Source organism: Gopherus evgoodei, chromosome 13 (genome assembly GCF_007399415.2).
Source record: "Gopherus evgoodei ecotype Sinaloan lineage chromosome 13, rGopEvg1_v1.p, whole genome shotgun sequence".
Taxonomy (NCBI): domain Eukaryota; kingdom Metazoa; phylum Chordata; order Testudines; family Testudinidae; genus Gopherus; species Gopherus evgoodei.
In genome coordinates this window covers 29,086,404-29,104,660 of record NC_044334.1, presented here as the reverse complement: position 1 = coordinate 29,104,660, position 18,257 = coordinate 29,086,404, and the positions used below count along the sequence as shown (strand labels likewise).

The 18,257-nt window shown below is 55.3% G+C and overlaps 1 protein-coding gene across 1 annotated transcript in view; it reads left to right on the top strand.

The window, feature by feature from the left end:
• The first annotated feature begins 557 nt into the window (after nt 1-557).
• The window catches only part of LOC115661087 (2'-5'-oligoadenylate synthase 3-like), a 28,409-nt gene continuing 10,709 nt past the window's right edge, over nt 558-18,257 (top strand). The window contains 6 exon segments of the mRNA XM_030583215.1: nt 558-1,510; nt 5,441-5,723; nt 6,526-6,692; nt 7,032-7,282; nt 9,950-10,097; nt 10,868-11,011. Coding sequence (XP_030439075.1) covers nt 1,325-1,510; nt 5,441-5,723; nt 6,526-6,692; nt 7,032-7,282; nt 9,950-10,097; nt 10,868-11,011 — 1,179 coding nt within the window. The 5' untranslated portion in view covers nt 558-1,324.

Here is an 18,257-nt window from a genome sequence, read left to right as displayed (position 1 = left end):
GATCTGCTTTGGGTTTCAAGAGGTGGAAACCTAAAGCCACAAGGACTGAGATCCCCAGTCATTGACTGGAGCCACCCTGAATATGGACATTGGACTGTAACTTATGGACTATTTCTAAAAGGACTTTTGGCAACTAAAGGCTCGCCTCTGCTGTGTATCTGAACCTCAAGAATTGAATTCAAGTCTGTCTGTATATTGATTTTTTAACCAACACTCTTTCTTTTCTTTTTAAATTTTGTTTAGCTTAGTTAATAAGAATTGGCTAATAGTCTGTATTTTGGGTAAGATCTAGGTTATAATTGGACCTGGGTATGTGGCTGATCCTTTGGGATTGGAAGAACCTTTTCTTCTCTATGATGAAATAAGATTTTCATTTAATCATCATCATATCTGACAGGTGTGTCTGAATGGAGGCCTGAGGCTGGGCACTTTAAGGGAACTGTGTTGTTTGCACGGCTGAGTAACCAGTGAGGTATTACAGAAGCTGTTTTGTGCTGGCTTGGTAAACCTACATACTGGAATAACCACCAGCTTTTGGGGTTTGTCCGCCCCGTTCTGTTTGCAGTTCACCCTAATTGAGTGACCTCAGCTGGCTCCTACGGGCAGCACCGTCACATCCTCCTCCTCGGGCTGCTCAGCCTCCCTGGCCCACTGCCCAGGATTCCCCAGCAGCTGCCTGCAGCTCACAGAACCGAGCCCCTGGAGATGATCTGGAAAAGGCTTAACAATGAAATGGTGAGTCCAGGCTCTTCTAGTGCTCTGAGGTGGCAAAGACCTCAGACTCTTGTCCTTGCCCTGGGGGTCACGCCCCTGGGGTCGCACCCTGGCTCCTCGCTGTCAAACACAGGGTGCCCATTGGCTTCCATGGGACACAGATGGAACTGCTGAAGGTTTAGCTGAGTGAGGACAGGATCCAGCCCACTATGGACGAACCAGACCGTGCCCTTTGTGACCAGGGCCCAGTCGCAGGGGGAAAGAGTCGTTCACAAGACTTGGCTTGGAGACGTTCACTAAGCGATGGGGCTTCTCCCCCAGGCACATTTAAGGCCACATTGCCTTGCGTTATCTGCCTCCTGAGAGCAGCCAGTCTGCACCGAGCCACAGCGGGAAATGAAACCGACCGGGGAGACAGAAAAACAAAAGCAGGGCGTGCCAGGGCAAAGAGCCAGCTGGAGCTGCTGTGCAGCGACGGGGCCCTGCAAACGCCTGCAGCCGGGGCCACACTGACACTGCCCTCCCCACTGCCCCTGCTGTAGCCAGAGGCTGCAGCCCAGGCTCCCCTAAGGGCTCTAAAGCAGCGTGGATCCAGGCTAGGCTGGCGCCAATGGCTCTGGATCTTTACCAGATGCCGGCTCGGAAGCTGGATAAGTTCATTTTCGATGCTCTGCAGCCCGACAGCACGTTCCTGCGCCAGGCTGGCCAAGCCATCGACACGATCTGTGAGTTCCTGAAAAAAAACTGCTTCGCCGACTGCCCTCCGCCCCGCATCAAGGTGCTGAAGGTTGTGAAGGTGAGTGGTAGGGCCTGTCCCAGCTGCTCCTGGCACGACCACTGGGGGACGGTGCAATGGGCGGCTGCTTCGCACAGGGGGCAGGGCAATGCCAGGCAGGGGTGACCTGTCCTGAGTGGCAAGGCTCAAGGATCCCTGCTGTTCTGTGTGCATGTCTGGGATGCAGGAGAGGGACAAGCCACCCAGCTACCAGGCTGGCTCTGCCCTTTCCTTCAGACACCGCAGAGTGAGGCCAGGGCGTGGGGCTCAGGGACTGACCTTTGGCATAGGCAGCGAGTTATATGGGCCTGTGGTGCCCGGACTCCACCAATGTTTGGGCTTAAATTTTCATAGGATGGACTGGGGCAACCACCCTGGGCCCTGCACTTTGGGGAGCTCTGTGCTTCAGGGAGACACGGGGTCCAGGGCGGCCTGGGGAGTTAGCGGGGTCCTTGCATCGGCAGCAGCAAGTGACCCAACCCGCCCTGCTCTGCTCTGCCTTGCCTCTTCCCGCTCCTGTTCTGCCCCCTCCCTGCCACTATTCCACCTCTTTCCCCCCAGCCCTCGCCCCGTCTCTTTCCTGCTTCCATCCCCTCCCCCAAGCGATGCTAGGAGCCGGCAGGGCGGGTGGGGGCCAGGTCACTCACTGCTGCCAGTGCCAGGCTGCCCTGGACCCCTCATCTCCCCAAAGCGCGGGGCCCCACAGAGTGGACAGGATGGCTCTGCTTGGACCTGTTCTGGGCACCACCAAAATTATACAAATCTGGCGCCCATGGCCTTTGGTGTCCCGGGGCAGGGAACAATCTACAGTCAAGGTGGCGAATGGGCCAGGGTGTGTCTGGGCAGGGCACTCCGGAGACCCTGTGGGTGCTCTTCTGAGTGGCACTGACCACACCAGGGATGCTGAGGGACTGCTGGGGCTCGCAGGAGGGATCGCTGCCAGGGCGTGTACAGCAAGGAGCAGAGTGTTATGTGGTTACATGGCAAGGAGCGGGCCAGGCTGAGCACCAGGATGGGCCCTCCAGCTGCTGAGAGCAGTATGGCCGTGCTGAAGGGAAGGGCAGCCCTCACCTGGCAGCCCACATGCCTGGGAGCCACCTCCCCTGCCAAGAGCACAGGGTGGGGGGAGAGGGAGGGACCAGCAGCCAGGCTTGCCCAGGTGGGAGAGAGCTGGTGGGGACCTCGCTGAGGCTGGAGCAAGAAGCAGTGAAGAGGGGTTCTGTGGCCAGAATCTCTGGGAAGAAGATGGGGAAGGGGGTGATGAGGAAGCACAGAAGGGGGTAGGGTGGCATCTGCATCATAGATACTGTTATCTGCTTTAGTGCTAGTGACAGTCCAAAGGAACAGGACCGGGGGTGCACATGGATCTGTGATCTGTTCCAAGGCAGGTACTATGCATTCTGCTACAGTCAAAATCAGATGAAGGCACAGGGGGAGAAGCTCCTTGAACATCTCTTTAGAATATGTAGAAAGAGTTGCTTTATCATGGGAGGGTTTGGTCGGGGTGGGGGGGCACATGCCGCAGGGCTCGTGCTGCCATGGGAAAAACATCCTTGAAGTTTCTAATCATTATAGCTGAGAAATTTCTAATGCAAAAAGCCTCACAGTCAGCTCAGGGGAATTCTATATTACACTTCATTCTGAAGAATAAAGATGAATTATCACTGCACTAAAACCTGATGGCTACCTAGGTGCAAGTGATCATGATCAAATTTAAGTTGCTCTGCACAAACAAAAGATAGGCCCAACCAGTATAAAGACTTGGTGCTTTAAGAAGGCCAGTTTCCTAGAGCTGAAAACAGTCCTGAGCAAAATTGAAGAGGAGGAAAAACGTAAACATAAAAATATGAATGATAATTAGGTGCTGTTCAAGGATGCTTTATTACATGCCCAAGGGATCTGCAATTATGTACAAAGCCATCTTTGGTTAAAAAACCATCATGGTTGAGAGGGAAGGTGGAAGGACCAATTAATTATATATATAAAAAATAGCAATGAGTACAAACTTGTAGTTAGGAATTGCAGATAAGGGAAGCTAAAGGTATCAATGAAAACACTATGGCCAATGGGGTTAAGGACAATGAGAAGGAATTCTTTAAATATTTCAGAAATAAATCATATCCTAGCATATGGCATAGGTCCAATACTAGATAAAAACAGTAAAGCTGTTAGTCATGATGCCTGACATCAGTCCCAGACAAAATCAGGGAAAGATTGGTATGGAGCACAATCAATAAGGAATTAAGGAATGGCAGAATACATAATGCCAGTCAACATGATTTTATGGCCAACGGATCTTGTGAAACAAATCATGGTTAGATCCACAAAGGGATTTAGGCATCTAACTGCTGCTTTAGGCACCTAAATACCAAATTAAGATCCTCAAAACTGCTGCTGAGCTACTGCCCAATCCTGTAGGTACCTACATTCCCAGGAGGGATTGTGAGAGTCTCACCCCAGAATACCCTTCCCTATAGCCACTGATTTGGGCTCCCAGTGGGAGCCTACAACGCCCTGCCCTGAATTAAGCAGAGTGGGGATCTGAAACAGGCTCTCCCACTCTGGGAGAGTGCTCCTCCTCCTGCTGTGTTTTTAGTGGGATCCATTCTCAGGTGCCTGGCTCTCCCTGTGCATTGCATCCGGAGGCTGGGTGCCTGATTCCAGGCTGTGGATTCCACTAAGTGGTGGAGCACCTGAAGTTAGGCTTTGCAGTGCTGGGCGTAGTTCCCCTCCGTGGATCTGGCCCAGCGGTTAGGGTGCTCACTTGGGAGAGGTGTGGACATAATGTGGACTTTGACTCCTGGCAGGCATTTGCCTTGGTCCCATGTGACACTGGGAGTAAAAAATCAGCACTGTGCAAAATCACTGTAACCGCTATTGGATCCGTTCAAAGCTCTCCTGCTGATAGGTGTGTAAAAGCAAGTGTAAATGGGGAATTGTCATCCAATGGTGTATTTTTAGTAGGCTCTGCAGGGATCTGCTCTCGACTCAGTGCTGCTCCATATCTTTATCAGTGATCTGGAAGTAAATATAAAATCACTGCCCCTAAGATTTGCATATGACACAAAGACTGGTGCCGTGGTGAGATGGGGACAGGTCAGTTACACAGAGCGATCTGGCTCCCTTGGTAAGCTGGGCTCATTGGAACAACATTACTACAGCGACATGCAAGGTCATACACCTGGGAACGAAGACAGCAGGTCATGTGTTCAGAGCAGGGAGCTGGATCCTGGACATTAGTGACCGACCAGTACTCAGCAGTCATGGGGGAAGGCAGCTAAACATCAGCTCCCAGTGCAAGGCTTCTGTGACCCTTGGTCATTTGCAGAAATACGGCTGTGGATGCAGGCAGAACAGGGAGGTGGTATTTTGACTTTGGGTACAGCATTGGCGAGACCATTCCTGGATCCTGCTCACACTTTGGATGCTGAAAAAACTGGAAAGGGTTCAGAGAAGAGCCAAGGAATGATCTGAAGTTTGGCAAACCTGCCTTTACCCTGTTTGGCCTAAGCTCCCTTTCTTTAGCTTAGCTAAGAGATGGGTAGGAGAAGATGTGATCATGGGCTGCACGTACCTCCCTGGGAAGAGATTTCTTATAGCAGACGGCTCTTTAATCTAGTAGAAAAAGGCAGAACCAGATCCAGTGGCTGAAAGCTGCAGCTGGATAAATTTGGACTAGAAAGAAGATATCATTTTTTTAATGGGGGGTGGGGGTGAGGTGTCGTTAACCAAAGAGAGAGCTTAGTCTAGGACATGGTGGCTTCTCTGTCACTTCAAGTCTTTCGTCAAGACTGGGTGTGTCTAACAGGGCTGCGCAGCTCAGCCAGACATGATGGGCTGGATGCAGGAGTCCCCGGATGGAGGTCTGCGGCTGTGTTCTGTGGCTCTGCAGGAGGGGTAGGGGAGGCAGGCCCAGCAGGTGACGTGGGACTAACTCCCCTCTCCCGGCAGGGTGGGTCCTTGGGCAAAGGCACGTCCCTGAAAGACAGTTCCGATGCCGACCTCGTGGTGTTCCTCAGCTGCTTCAAAGGGTACGGCGATCAGGAGACGAACCGGGCAGGGATCATCAAGGAGATCGAGAGGATGCTGGAGAAGTGCCAGCAGGAGAAGCACTTTGAGGTGTTCATTGAGCAGTCCCGGTGGCCGAACCCTCGTGTGCTGAGCTTCAAGATGAGTTCTGAGACGCTCGATGAATCCATAGAGTTCGACGTCCTGCCAGCTTACAACGCCCTGTGTACGTCCTGCTGCCCCTACTCTGCCAGGGTCAGGGACACGGGGCTCTGAAGACTGCCTGCTCTCTGACCATCTCCAAAGGCCAGGGATTCTCCTCGGGGGGAAGAGTCTGGGCCCTGAGCCCTGGAGAGCTGTATTTGCTGGGTCCCTGGTATCATAATCTCTCCACAGATCCCTAGATCTTTGCTACTCCACTCCTTGCAATGTACAATATCCGGAAACGGGTGTGCAAGGGAATAAAAATGTGACTGCTTTTGGAGGGACACTTTGTGTGCCTCCCATGGCCAGAGGAGCTGGCTCTCCAACCCACACCCCTGCAGCCCCTTGGGCTAGAGGAGCTGGCTTCTCCCCACTGAGGCCAACAGAGCTGGACACACACACATCCACACACACACCCTCTACCTCGTGGCCCTAGGGCTGGTGGAGCTTGCTCTCTCTGCCCCGGAAGAGTTCTATACTCCCTCTGATTGGGGGGCCTGTGCCTCTGCTTGCTCCCCTGCACATGCCCCCACCCTGAAATAAATGCAGATGCCCTCCCCCAGGCTCTGTGCCCACTCCCAGTACCTGAGGTGTCACATGAACTCCTGCAGGGGTTGGATGCTCACTCGTGCCGCACCAGATGGCATGAGAGATAGTGGCAGACCAGGCCCCTGCCCCCACACCGCCCTAGTCCTGCTAAATAGCCCCAGGTGTGGTCCCCCTGCGTTACCAGGATCCAGGTTTGCACTGCAGGTGCCATGCTGAGGTTAAACAGAGATGGAGCCCAGCCTGGCATGCACCTGTGTGTTAATGTTCCCTGCCAGCCTCGGGTGCCAAGCCTATGTCCCAGGTGTACGAGGAGTTGATCCAGAGCTGCTCCCGGGGGGGTGAGTTCTCCACCTGCTTCACCGAGCTGCAGCGGGATTTCGTGGTGGATCGCCGCACCAAAGTGAAAAGCCTGATCCGCCTGGTGAAATACTGGTACAAGCAGGTACAGCAGCCAGGCCAGGCTTCCCAGAGCCCCTGGGGTGGCGGGGGGGGGGGTCGCGCTTTCCCCTTCCAGCACCTTCTTGACTGGCACAGCAAAGCCCCTTCACTAAATGCTTTTCCTTCGGCGTCTGAGACAGGTGAATGGTGCCCAGACGGAGCTGGCACTGGCAGGGCACTGTGGTGAGGAAGCTGACTGTGCCCGAGCCCTGGCTGGCACTGACAGGGCCCAGCTGCAGGGAGCTCCCCCTGCCCCAGCCCCGGTGCCCTTTGCTGTGTGGATTTTGGGGCACGAACTGGGCATTGAATCAAGGCTCATCTCCGTTCCTCTTGTCCATTACAGCATGTCCGTCCATATAAAAAGTACCTAGGAGAGGGGGAGTCCCTGCCCCCCCAGTACGCGCTGGAGCTCCTGTCTGTCTACGCCTGGGAGCAGGGCAGCAGGGATCGGGCCTTCAACATGGCTGAGGGCTTCCGGACGGTGCTGGAGCTGATTCAGCAGTACAAGCATCTCTGTGTCTATTGGACCATCAACTACAACTTTGCGGATGAGGTCCTGGCAGGGTTCCTGCACCATCAGCTCCAGAAAGCCAGGTCAGCTTCAATCCCAGGCCGATGGTTTTCCTCCACATCCTGCCCCATGGCTATTCCCACCCGCTCCCCTCTTGCTCCGGGCCCCGGGGGCGGTCCTGTCCAGGTCTGCACTGGGAGGGGCCGGTGGGACCACGAACCCACCTGCACAGTGTGTGGACATGACTAGCGTGCTCAGGGCTCAGTCCAGGCAGCACAGGGTGGGAGATGCAGCCTGGTGCTCCCACGTCCTGGCTGCTGGCTCCAGCTCGGGGTAGGTGCTACAGGCGAGCCGTGCAGCCCCAGGCACAGGGAGGGGCTGACACTGTGACTGCTCCTGGGGCACCTGCATCTCGGCTCCCCTCCGCCAGGAAAGGCTGGGCTGAGCCCTAGGTGCCAGGCTCAGGGCCAGCTCTTGGCACTAGCATTCCAGGCAGCATTTCTCAAGGGGTGGCACTCTGGCTTTTTATTATTTTTTTCCTTCGACGGAAGCACTCCAGCTTGAGGTGGCAAAAATCAGGGGTGGCCTCTGCCATCAGGAGATGGGGTGTGTTTGTTTCCTCATTTTGATACCCCCATAGGCAGCACCAGCAGCCCCATCCGTGCACCGTGAGCCACCCACAATGGGCTCAGCTACAGGAGCTCTCACGACGAAACCCACTCATGACTGAATGACACAGATTTGTAGCCAGCTGCCCCCCTGCCCCAGCAATTCAGCCTGGCTTTTACCTGCGGCTCATCTGATCCCAACACGGCCAGTCTCAGGAGATCAAAACTCCTGAGTCAGATCCCAAAAAATCATGATTTTTTTTTTTTAAAGATGCTACTGTGATTTTCAATCTGTTTCTGAGTGTCGCCCTCGGTCTGCCCCCCCTCCCTGTGTGGGTCTGTAGAGAGGTTAGCTGGGCCTTGCCTCTCTCTGGGGCGGCGGGGACCCCCACCACCTCACTACGTTCGGGAACAGCTGTAGCAGGGTCTAGTCTTCCTCCGCAGCCTTTGTGAGGGGAGAAACAACACAGCTAGTCAGCAGCCCAGGCCCTAGTCAGGGCAGGACAAGGGTGAGTCAGGGGCTGAGCAAGAACAGGATATACACAGTGGGCCCAGGCCCTGGCTCCGAAGGCCTAGGAAAGGGGGAGACGGGCACCTGCGGGGTGGGTGGCAGGGGGGATGCAGGCCCTCCCACTCCACTGCGTCCCAGCCGAGGCCCTAGCACGGCAGACGACCAGCTGCTGTGTCAGTGGGGATCCTGGCTGCAACACACTGACATTGGCTCTGGCAGTGCTGCAGCCAGACTAGGATGAGCTGCCCCTGGGCTACCTCCGGACTCCCCCTCTGGAGGTATCTGGGTCGGGGCGGTGTCCTCAGGAGGGTCCAGCACCAGGGGTTCCTCAGGATCGCTGGCGTGGGTCAGACTCGTCCACTCCTCGGGATCGCTGGCGTGGGTCAGACTCGTCCACTCCTTGGGATCGCTCACTTGGGTCAGGCTCGGACACTCCTCGGGATTGCTGGCGTGGGTCAGACTCTGCCACGCCTCCAGGTAGCTAGTGTGGGTCAGGCTCGGCTACTCCTTGGGATCGCTGGCGTGGGTCAGACTCGGCCACTCCTCCGAGTAGCTGGTGCAGGGCAGGCCCAGTCAGCCCTTGAGTTCACCACAGGTCACCAGGGCTTCCCAACCGGGAGCTAACCCAGAGGTGTCTGGTCTCCCCAGCACCTGCCCTGGCAGTGAGCTCTGGGGTTGGGCCTTTATACCTCCTGCGACACACCTGACCCTCTGGGGGGCGGGCTCAGAGCTCCCTGGCTCCGCCCACTGTGGTGTCTAGAGGGGCTCGTCTCTCTCTGGGGCGGCAGGGACCCCCACCGCCTCACTACAGGGTCCCAGATGTATTGGGTCAGGTGAGTCTGACCCCTGCTGCAGCTCTCACTCCACATCTGCCCATCCCCTGCCCAGTAACTGAGCCCCCAACCTCCAAATCAATCCTGTCCCCCAACCCCCACATGTGTTCTGCCCTTGCCTGCCTCCCCTCTGCGCCTCCTGGAGCTCTTCACCAGCCTCTCCCAGGCCAGGCGGGGAGCTGCAGTGGGATCCCCTACCCCCTTCCAGGCTGTGGGGGGCTTTAGGGGCTTTTCACCCCCCTATACCCCTGCCCAGAGAAACCGTCCTGTCCCCATTGCTCATAGGAGGAGGGGGAGGAAGGGATGGAGCCTCCCTGAGCTGCTGGGCTCCCGCCTCCCCTCCTGTGAGAGTCTGTCGGATGCCCCCCCAGGAGGCGGTGCAGTGGGGAAGGCAGCCAATCAGAGCTGCTGGTGGGGCTGAAGTGGCAGGAGGGTAGCTGTGGTAGGGAGTCTGGCTACAGTGGGGGGTGAAATCCCATCCCTGCAGAGTGGGCAGCGCGGCTGCTGGGGATGAGGAGGGCGAACGCCGCTGGGCTGGGGGAGCAGAGGGGTGGGGCCCTGATAGCTCCTGTGGGAGGGGAGGGGGTGGCGCAGAGGGCTCGCACTCGGGATCACGGGATGGCACGGGTGGGGAGAGCCTGGGGCGAGCTGCAGCCAAGCTAAGTGACCAATAGCCAACAGCGCCTAGAGGACGCAGCCTGTGGGCAAGGAGGCAGTGTGTGCCCAGCCGCACTGCCTCATCCCTTCCTCAGCCCAGCTGGTGAGCACCGCCACTCTTCGTGTCTCGCTCCATTTCAGGCCCATCATTCTGGACCCAGCGGATCCGACAGGGATCGTGGGGGAGGGGAGCCGCTGGGACCTGTTGGCACAAGAGGCTGAGTGCTGCTGTCGCCAGCAATGCTGCATGGACCTCTATGGCGTTCCTGTGCAGCCCTGGGACGTGCCGGTGAGCACGGCATCACCACAATGTCTCTGATTGTATCCAAGGAGCTCGCTCTGCACCCCTGTACAGCACAGGCCCAGCCTGGGGATGCCCCCACCCCTGCAGAGTGGGGAGATCCATTCACCCTGGCCCTGTGCTTCCCTTTCTCCGCCCAGCTGGTGCCCTCCCGAGGCCCTGTCTGCTCAGTGGCACTGGCTTTGCCAGGCAGTCACTCCCTGACCGCGTTCTCTGCAGACAGGCAGTCGCCGGGCTGGGGGAGCACCCGTCAGAGTGATAGCGCCATCTCACCAGGGGAGGTTGGGTGTGAGCCTTTCTGCTCTGCCCCAGACGCAGACCCAGGGCTCTGGGCACCCTGCGGGGAGGCTGCTGCAGATACAGCCTCTCTCTCCTGAGGTAACCCAGGCTCTCTCCCTTCCCTGTCCCTGCTGCCCCCCACCCTAGGCAGCTTCTCCATCCCCAGAGACCTAACACGGGGGAGGGAGGAGCAGTGACCTTTTGGGACCGAGGCTGCTGCCAAATCTGGGCCCAGAACTGCCAAGTCTGGACACCTTGATCCCAGCAGGGTCTAGCCAGGAGGTGCCAGTGGCCTGAGATGGCTGCTCCCCTCGAAAATCAGCTCTTCTCCCTGGCTGGCTGGGAAGCCATCTGCCCTCTGTTATCCCCAGACAACATGATGCAGCACTAGGGGCCCCTGTTGGCCCTGAGACCTGGTGCCAATGGGGGGCAGCCGCTGGCTTTTACTGATCCCCAATATCTGTGTGCTCCTGTTCCAGCCTGAGCAAACCTTCACAGGGAGCAGGGGCTTTGAGATCCACACCGGAGCACAAGAACATCCAGTCTCAGAACCTCAGCCTGAGCCAGCCTGCACCAGTAACCAAGCCATGGCCATCCAGCAGCCGTCCCTCTGCACCATCCTCTGAGACGCCTCTCCAGCCCTCCTTAAGGGGACGGCCCCAGCTTGGGGGCAGAAGGATTGTGGACAGGAAGGGGGGAATTCTGGGGGCTCCCTCCATTCCTACTTTTCATGCTACCTTGAGCCATGGGAGCTGGGCTGATCTCCTCTCCGGAAGGATGTGGCCAGTTCCCGTAGTCCACATGTGTCATGATCCCCCTGCCGTGAGTGGATGGGAACACTGGAGCCTCCCTTTCCCACTCTGTCCTGTGCTCCTGGGCAATCAGAGGAGAGAACTCCCCAGCTTTGGGCAGCTCTTGAGAGTCAGCCAGGCATGGGACCATTCCACCCAGTGCCCCAACTTGCTACCCTGCCCCCATGAGCATTACGTCCTCATCCCGCCCCCTTCAAGGACAGGTCTCCTGTGCAGCTCCATTCCCATGTGTGTCTGCATTCACCCTGATGCTGCCCGTGAGCCTTGTGCGACTCCCTCTGCTGAGCCCACCTGCCTGCCAGGCCCTTCCGACAACAACAGGATGGCACATTCTCCCCTTGCAATGGACTACAGCACGGCCTCTCTCTGGCAGCGAGGTGAATTAGGGGATAGGTGAGGGAATCCTGGCATTAAATCCCAGAGTTCCCTACAATGCCAGGGGGTGTCAATACACAGCAAAACTCCCCATAAGGCAGGGAGCCAGCTGGGGCATGGAGGATGCAGGGACACCTACCCACAATGCACCATGCTTTAGCAGTGTGGAGTGCAGCCCCGTGAGGTGCCCACTGGAATAGCTTTTCCAGTTGCACTATGTCAACGATCTCATCCCGGTGCGATGTGTGTAGACAAGGCCCCGGAGCCCTTTTGTTATAACCTTATTCCCAGATTTGGACCTTAGCGTCCAAAATATGGGGGTTAGCATGAAAGCCTCCAAGCTTAGTTACCAGCTTGGACCTGGTACTTGCTGCCACCACCCAAAAAATTAGAGTGTTTTGGGGCACTCTGGTCCCCCTGAAAAACCTTCCCTGGGGACCCCAAGACCCAAATCCCTTGAGTCTCACAACAAAGGGAAATAATCCTGTTTCCCTTCCCCCCTCCAGGTGCTCCTGGAGAGATACACAGACACAAGCTCTGTGAAACTACACAGAGTGATTCCCCCTCTCCGTTCCCCAGTCCTGGGAACAAAAAGGACTTTCCTATTCCCCAGAGGGAATGCAAAATCAGGCTAGCCAATTCAACACACACAGACCTCCCCTGATTTCTTCCTCCCACCAATTCCCTGGTGAGTACAGACTCAATTTCCCTGAAGTAAAGAAAAACTCCAACAGGTCTTAAAAGAAAGCTTTATATAAAAAAGAAAGAAAAAATACAAATGTTCTCTCTGTATTAAGATGATACAACACAGGGTCAATTGCTTAAAAGAATATTGAATAAACAGCCTTATTCAAAAAGAATACAAATCAAAGCACTCCAGCACTTATATTCATGCAAATACCAAAGAAAAGAAACCATAGAACTTACTATCTGATCTCTTTGTCCTTACACTTAGAAACATAAGATTAGAAAATAGAACTACTTCTCCAAAGCTCAGAGGAAGCAGGCAGGCAGACAAAAGACTCAGACACACAATTCCCTCCACCCAAAGTTGAAAAAATCCGGTTTCCTGATTGGTTCTCTGGTCAGGTGTTTCAGGTGAAAGAGACATTAACCCTTAGCTATCTGTTTATGACAGGAGTGCAGCCCCGTGAGGTGCCCACTGGAATAGCTTTTCCAGTTGCACTATGTCAACGATCTCATCCCGGTGCGATGTGTGTAGACAAGGCCCCGGAGCCCTTCACTCCCTGCATTGTCACTGAGGGTGGGAAATGCTACTGACTCAGAGCGGCACCATTTGGACTCGCTCCCTGCTGGCATGATACCCTATAGGGCAAGGGGGAACGGGGCCCCAAGTGCTACCGCTGCTTCACTGGGGCAGGGGAAAGAGATAAACAGGCCCAAGAACCCAGGGACATTATGTGTGTGTGTGTGGGGGGGGAGAACAGCAGGAAAACGAGACTCACTGCTTTGCTATTAACTTTGCGCCCAGACTGGGAGTCAAATGGGAGCATCTCAAGGCCAATTGCCTCCTTTCTGAGGACAGCCCTGCCCTTCTCCCTCCGTTTCCATGTGCCATCTCCCCTCCTACCCAGCCTTCATCCTCCAACTTCCACCTAAGGGCAGGGGGCAATTCCACTGACTGGCTCTGTGCAGTGGGTGGGGAGATGGCCGTGATCTCCAGGTGTGTCCCTTGGCATTCGGAGGCACTTCCTCCCCTCCGGTCCCTGGTGGCATCAGTCTATGATGCATTTTCTCTCTGTCCGGGGGTACTTCCCCTCTCTGCTGATTGCAGAGTTATTTACCATGTTCATTGCTTTTGTGTGTGTGTGTGTGAGGGACGACTGGGTGGGGGGACCATGTCCCCAGTGGGACAAATTCCTGTTTGAGTGATGTCGTAATGTTTGGGTCTACTAATGTACCCTGGTAGTGCGCTGAACGGTGAGAAGTGAGTGAAAATTCGTAACATGTCACAGCCTGTTGTCATCAGTGTTGGTGTTCTGGGAGCAAAGGGAGCCAGACTGAATTATTCTAAACCAAATGGCCTCCTGACCTAACTCAACTCAAGGCCGGTGTTAAGATCTTGCCTGGTAAACAAGAGAAGTGTGAGGTCAGAAATCAATCAGCCAGAAATCAGGCCTAAATAATGAGGGGCTGGGCTATTTCACCCACCACTCCCTTTTGGAGGAGGGGGGGCTGAAAAGAGAAAAGACTTTCTCTTTCCTACCCCTCGCCTTTTGCCTTCTGGTTAACAAGAGTCTGGCTTAGCCGCCCACGACTGCACATTTTGCATCACTGCTGGGAGCCTTTGTCCAAAGAGGCAGCTAAAAGCAACACCCTAAATCATCTGATGCTGGTACAAGTTTGCCAGGAGCGGCTGATCGGACCGTGTGCTCGGCGGGTTTCTCCAGCAGTGAGGATGCAAATGAGAGTCAGGACGAGACAGAAGCTGCAGTTTGTCTCTGTGCTGTTCTGTTCTCGCCCCTTGTATGTGTTTGTCTTAAAGGAAGCAGGCTGGCACGTCAACTGCAACATCTCCATCTCCAGCCCAGCTCAACTCACTTTCTCCCCCCTCCCTCCCTCCCCAGACTGACAGTTGTTACCATCTAGATATCATCCTAGAGACATCAGACAGGGTTCTTCTAGCTACAGACTTTCTACAGCTAATTTACATTTCAGATGCTTTAACGTTTTTCCTTCTTTTTTGGTATTCTTAATAAAAGCTGTTAACAAAACAAGTACGGGTTTGTTTGCCATGGGGCTGAGCAGGCCGAGAGCTCTGTATCCCAAAGCCCCGAACCACAGTGACCGTTTGACAGGCTCGTGTTAACACCTTTGAGGCTCTGGGCCCATTTATTCCATCAAAATGAATGTAACTGTGATGCCCATTTAACATGGGTCCTGCTGGGTTTCCACAGCAGAGCAGGAAAGATGAGAGGTACATGAGGGGAGAATGTATCTCTTTCCCTGGAGGACGCTGTTAGGAAGAAGCATGGGCGGGGGGGGAAGGAAGAGTGGCTGCATGGAGAATTTATTCCCCCTGCCAGTCTGGAGGCTTGGGAGAAGAAGGTCCCGCAGACAGCAGCACAGAGACTATGGCACTCAGAGCAACCAGCCTGTTCAGTCTGTGCTGGAGAGACACAGGCAGCCTGTGGGGGCCAAGCCAGGAGCTCAGTGGACAAGCTGGGTGACCAGCTGGAGGCCCGGGAGAGCCTGCCCATGCTGGGGTCACTCTGACGGGCACTGAGTGGGGCAGGGACAGTGTTTGTGAGGAGAGCTGGCCGCCTCTGGCAGCCAGAGGGGACTCAGCATACTGGCAATGCCTGCAGGTGAGAGCAGTGCACGGAGTCTCTTGGCCCCCCCGCCTAGGAGCCGGATCTACTGGCCGCTTCCAGGGCGCAGTGTGGTGCCAGGACAGGCAGCGAGCCTGCATTAGCCCCGCTGCACCGCTGACTGGGAACCACCCAAGGTAAGCCTGTGCCCCAACCTCCTGCCCCAGCCCTGAGCCCTCCCATAAACCCAGAGCCCCCTCCTGCACCCCAAACCCCTCATCCCTGGCACCCCTAGTTAGAGCCCTCACCCCAACTCCCTGCTCCAGCTCAGTGAATGAGGGTGAGGGAGAGCGAGCCCCAGAGGGAGAGGGAATGTGAGCAGGGGGTGGGACCTTGTGGAAGGGGTGGAGCTAGCGTGTTCCATATTGTGTGATGAGAAAGTTGGCAACCCTTAGCCAGGGGCAGCCAGGACTTGACCACCAGGGACCCACTGCACCCAGAAGAGCGATAAGGGCTTCCCTGCAAGAGATCCCAGTCCCTCTCCTGGATCTCCCACTCCACCAGCCAGCTGAGGCTGTGGGGAGACACCAGGGGCAATGCGGCCTTGCCACTCTTTGTGGCATTTGGCGCTTAGAGCAGCTTGGTGGGTTGGTTACGAGTCGGGTCCCATTTCCTTCTTTTAATTCACCCCCATCTTTTCTGGGAATAAACGTTGTTTCTCTTCATTATCTGCTGGTCCTGGGTTCCCCTAACAATAAAGTGTGACATGCCAGAGGCTGTAGGGGCTGACGCGCCAGTGGCTGACCCAGCTGCTAGGTGGAGGCACTGAGTGTAAAGGCCCATTGGTCCCACGGAGGATCAGCATGCCCTGTAGAAGGAGGAATCCTTGCGGGATCATGGGTGCTGTAGGAGGAGGTGACATTAAAAACCCCATGATAGCTGGGGTAGGAAGTGCTGCCCACAGTTAAGGTTGCCCAACACTTCCATTCTAAGCTGCTGTTTTCCGTTGTGTATAACATTGCCAGGCTTTAGCTGTTTGGGTTGAAATTTCTCATGCTGGATGTCAGAGGCTGAATTTTTGGGGGAACATTTCAGGAAAAAGTGGTTCAGCGGTTTCTGAGGATGAGATTGTGAAAAATGTGTTGTTGGGCCCATGTTAAGAGAACTCTTGTAACCCTTTCTTTGAGAAGCTGTACACCCTGAGGCCTTGGAGCAGGGGCTGGAAATGTAGCAGGTGGCTCACCCTGGGGGCTGGGAGATGCCTTTTGCCCCCCCATGGAAATTGCCCCAACTTTGGCCAAGTCAGAAGCCTCTGAAAAAAATCTCCCTTTCACACACACAGTGCAAATGTGCTAGAACTTTGCAGCATAGCTCTTGGAAGCGTCCATCTGCAGTGACACGCTCTAGACCCTCACAACTGCTACCTGTGACCAGACCTCACCTGCAGCAGCACCACAAAGCAACCGAGCATGCTCCATGCCAGGGCTGAACAGCACTTTCCTTGCAATTGCTGGTCCTGGCTGCTGGGCGCTGCTGTGGAGCTAGAATTGAGAGGAGAGGATATGACAGGTTGGCAGCCTGGGGTGCAGTCTAGGAGCTGTGAGAAACCGCTGCACTCCTCTAACCACTCAGTTGGGCTGGCCCTGCTCACACTGCTTCCTTGGTTGGATACACAACCAGCCTCACCCACGCCCCACTATCACCCACACAATAGCAGGTAGCGTCACTCCCCCAAACTCGGTTACCCAAGTGCAACCAGCAGACACCAGCCGATTTTCCAGCTCCTCAGGCACGTACCCCTGCTCTAGAGTATAAACCCAAAATTGTACCATCTTGCACTGCACAGGGATTTGTGCAATGTGAGCTCATAGAGTTTGCCCTCCCCTAGATGTGGGAAGGAGATGCACAATATGCTTGTGTTAAACCAGACTGAGGTTTTCTCCAGGCTCTCCAAAGGCACCCTGGTTTTAGATAAAGCCAAAAAAACCACCAAGTTTATTAACTACAGAAGATAGATTTTAAGTGACCATAAGGGATAGCAAACAGATCAAAGCAGATTGCCTAGTAAATAAACAAAAACGTAAACTAAGCTTAACATGCTAGAAGGAAAGGATTTGAATTAACAATCTCTCACCTTGACTGATGATACAAACTGGCTTGCAGATTCTCAAGGCACAAGCTGCTCTTGCTTTGCAGCTTGGGCTCCCCACCCCCATTCCAAGTCCTTTTCTTTTGGAGCTTTTCTTAGGTGTTCAGTTGTGGGGGAGTCACTCCCTTATATAGCATTAGCATATGGTGGTAACCCCTTGCTCCAAAACCAGTTCCCAGCCCAGCTTGTGGAAAAATATAGGCAGCCAAAATGGAATCTGGAGACATGTGGTCTGGTCACATGACCTTGCAGAGTCAGAGTAAGCATTCTCAGGAAGGCTGGGAGCGGGGGAAGATAAGCTTTTCCTAAGGCCTATTGTTTTCCCTAATGGCTCATTACCTGGGGATTACAGTGGATGAGAAGCTGGATGCGAGTCAACAGTGTGCTCTTGTTGCCAAGGAGGCCAATGGCATATTGGGCTGCATTAGTAGAAGCATTGCCAGCAGATCAAGGGAAGTGATTATTCCCCTCTATTTGGCACTGGTGAGGCCAAATCTGGAGTATTGTGTCCAGTTTTGGGCCCCCCACTACAGAAAGGATGTGGACAAATTGGAGACAGTCCAGTGGAGAGAAATGAGAATGATCAGGGGGCTGGGGCACATGACTTATGAGGAGAGGCTGAGGGAACTGGGCTTGTTTAGTCTGCAGAAGAGAAGAATGAGGGGGGATTTGATAGCTGCCTTCAACTACCTGAAGAGGGTTCCACAGAGGATGGAGCTGAGCACCCAAGAGCTGGGACGTGCCAGCCCCTGCTGCATGTTCCCATGTATTTCCCAGCTCCGATTCCCCAGACACGTAGCTGTTCTGCCCACTCTGGGCGGGGGAGGTGCTGGGGGGCGATCGAGGTGGAAAGGGGTAGAGCTGGGAGGGCGCTGCTAGGTGGGTTGGGGGCAGGGAGGGGATGGTGCCTGGGGTGGGGATTGAGGTGTCAGTGCAGCACCGCTGCAAGGCAGGGCTCAGCACTGCCCTAAGTTCTGGGGCTCAGCTGGTCACCAGGGAGGCAGCACCTCCCCCCACGGCTCTCGTAGTGCTGGGCCTGATCCCACCCTGGGGCCTTGTGGGCGAGGGGCCGCTGGAGAGCAGTGAAGAACCACGTATGCACTTGGCAGCTGGGCGGAGATGGAGGCCTGGCTGGTGCAACTGGTCAGATCTGGTCCAAGTCAGTGTGAGATGGGAGCTAAGCGGTACAGAGCCCGTGGGCGCGGGGGCAGAGTGGTGCCTGGCCAGGCTGCAGCGCCCCTGCCTCTGCCCAGCTAGAGGC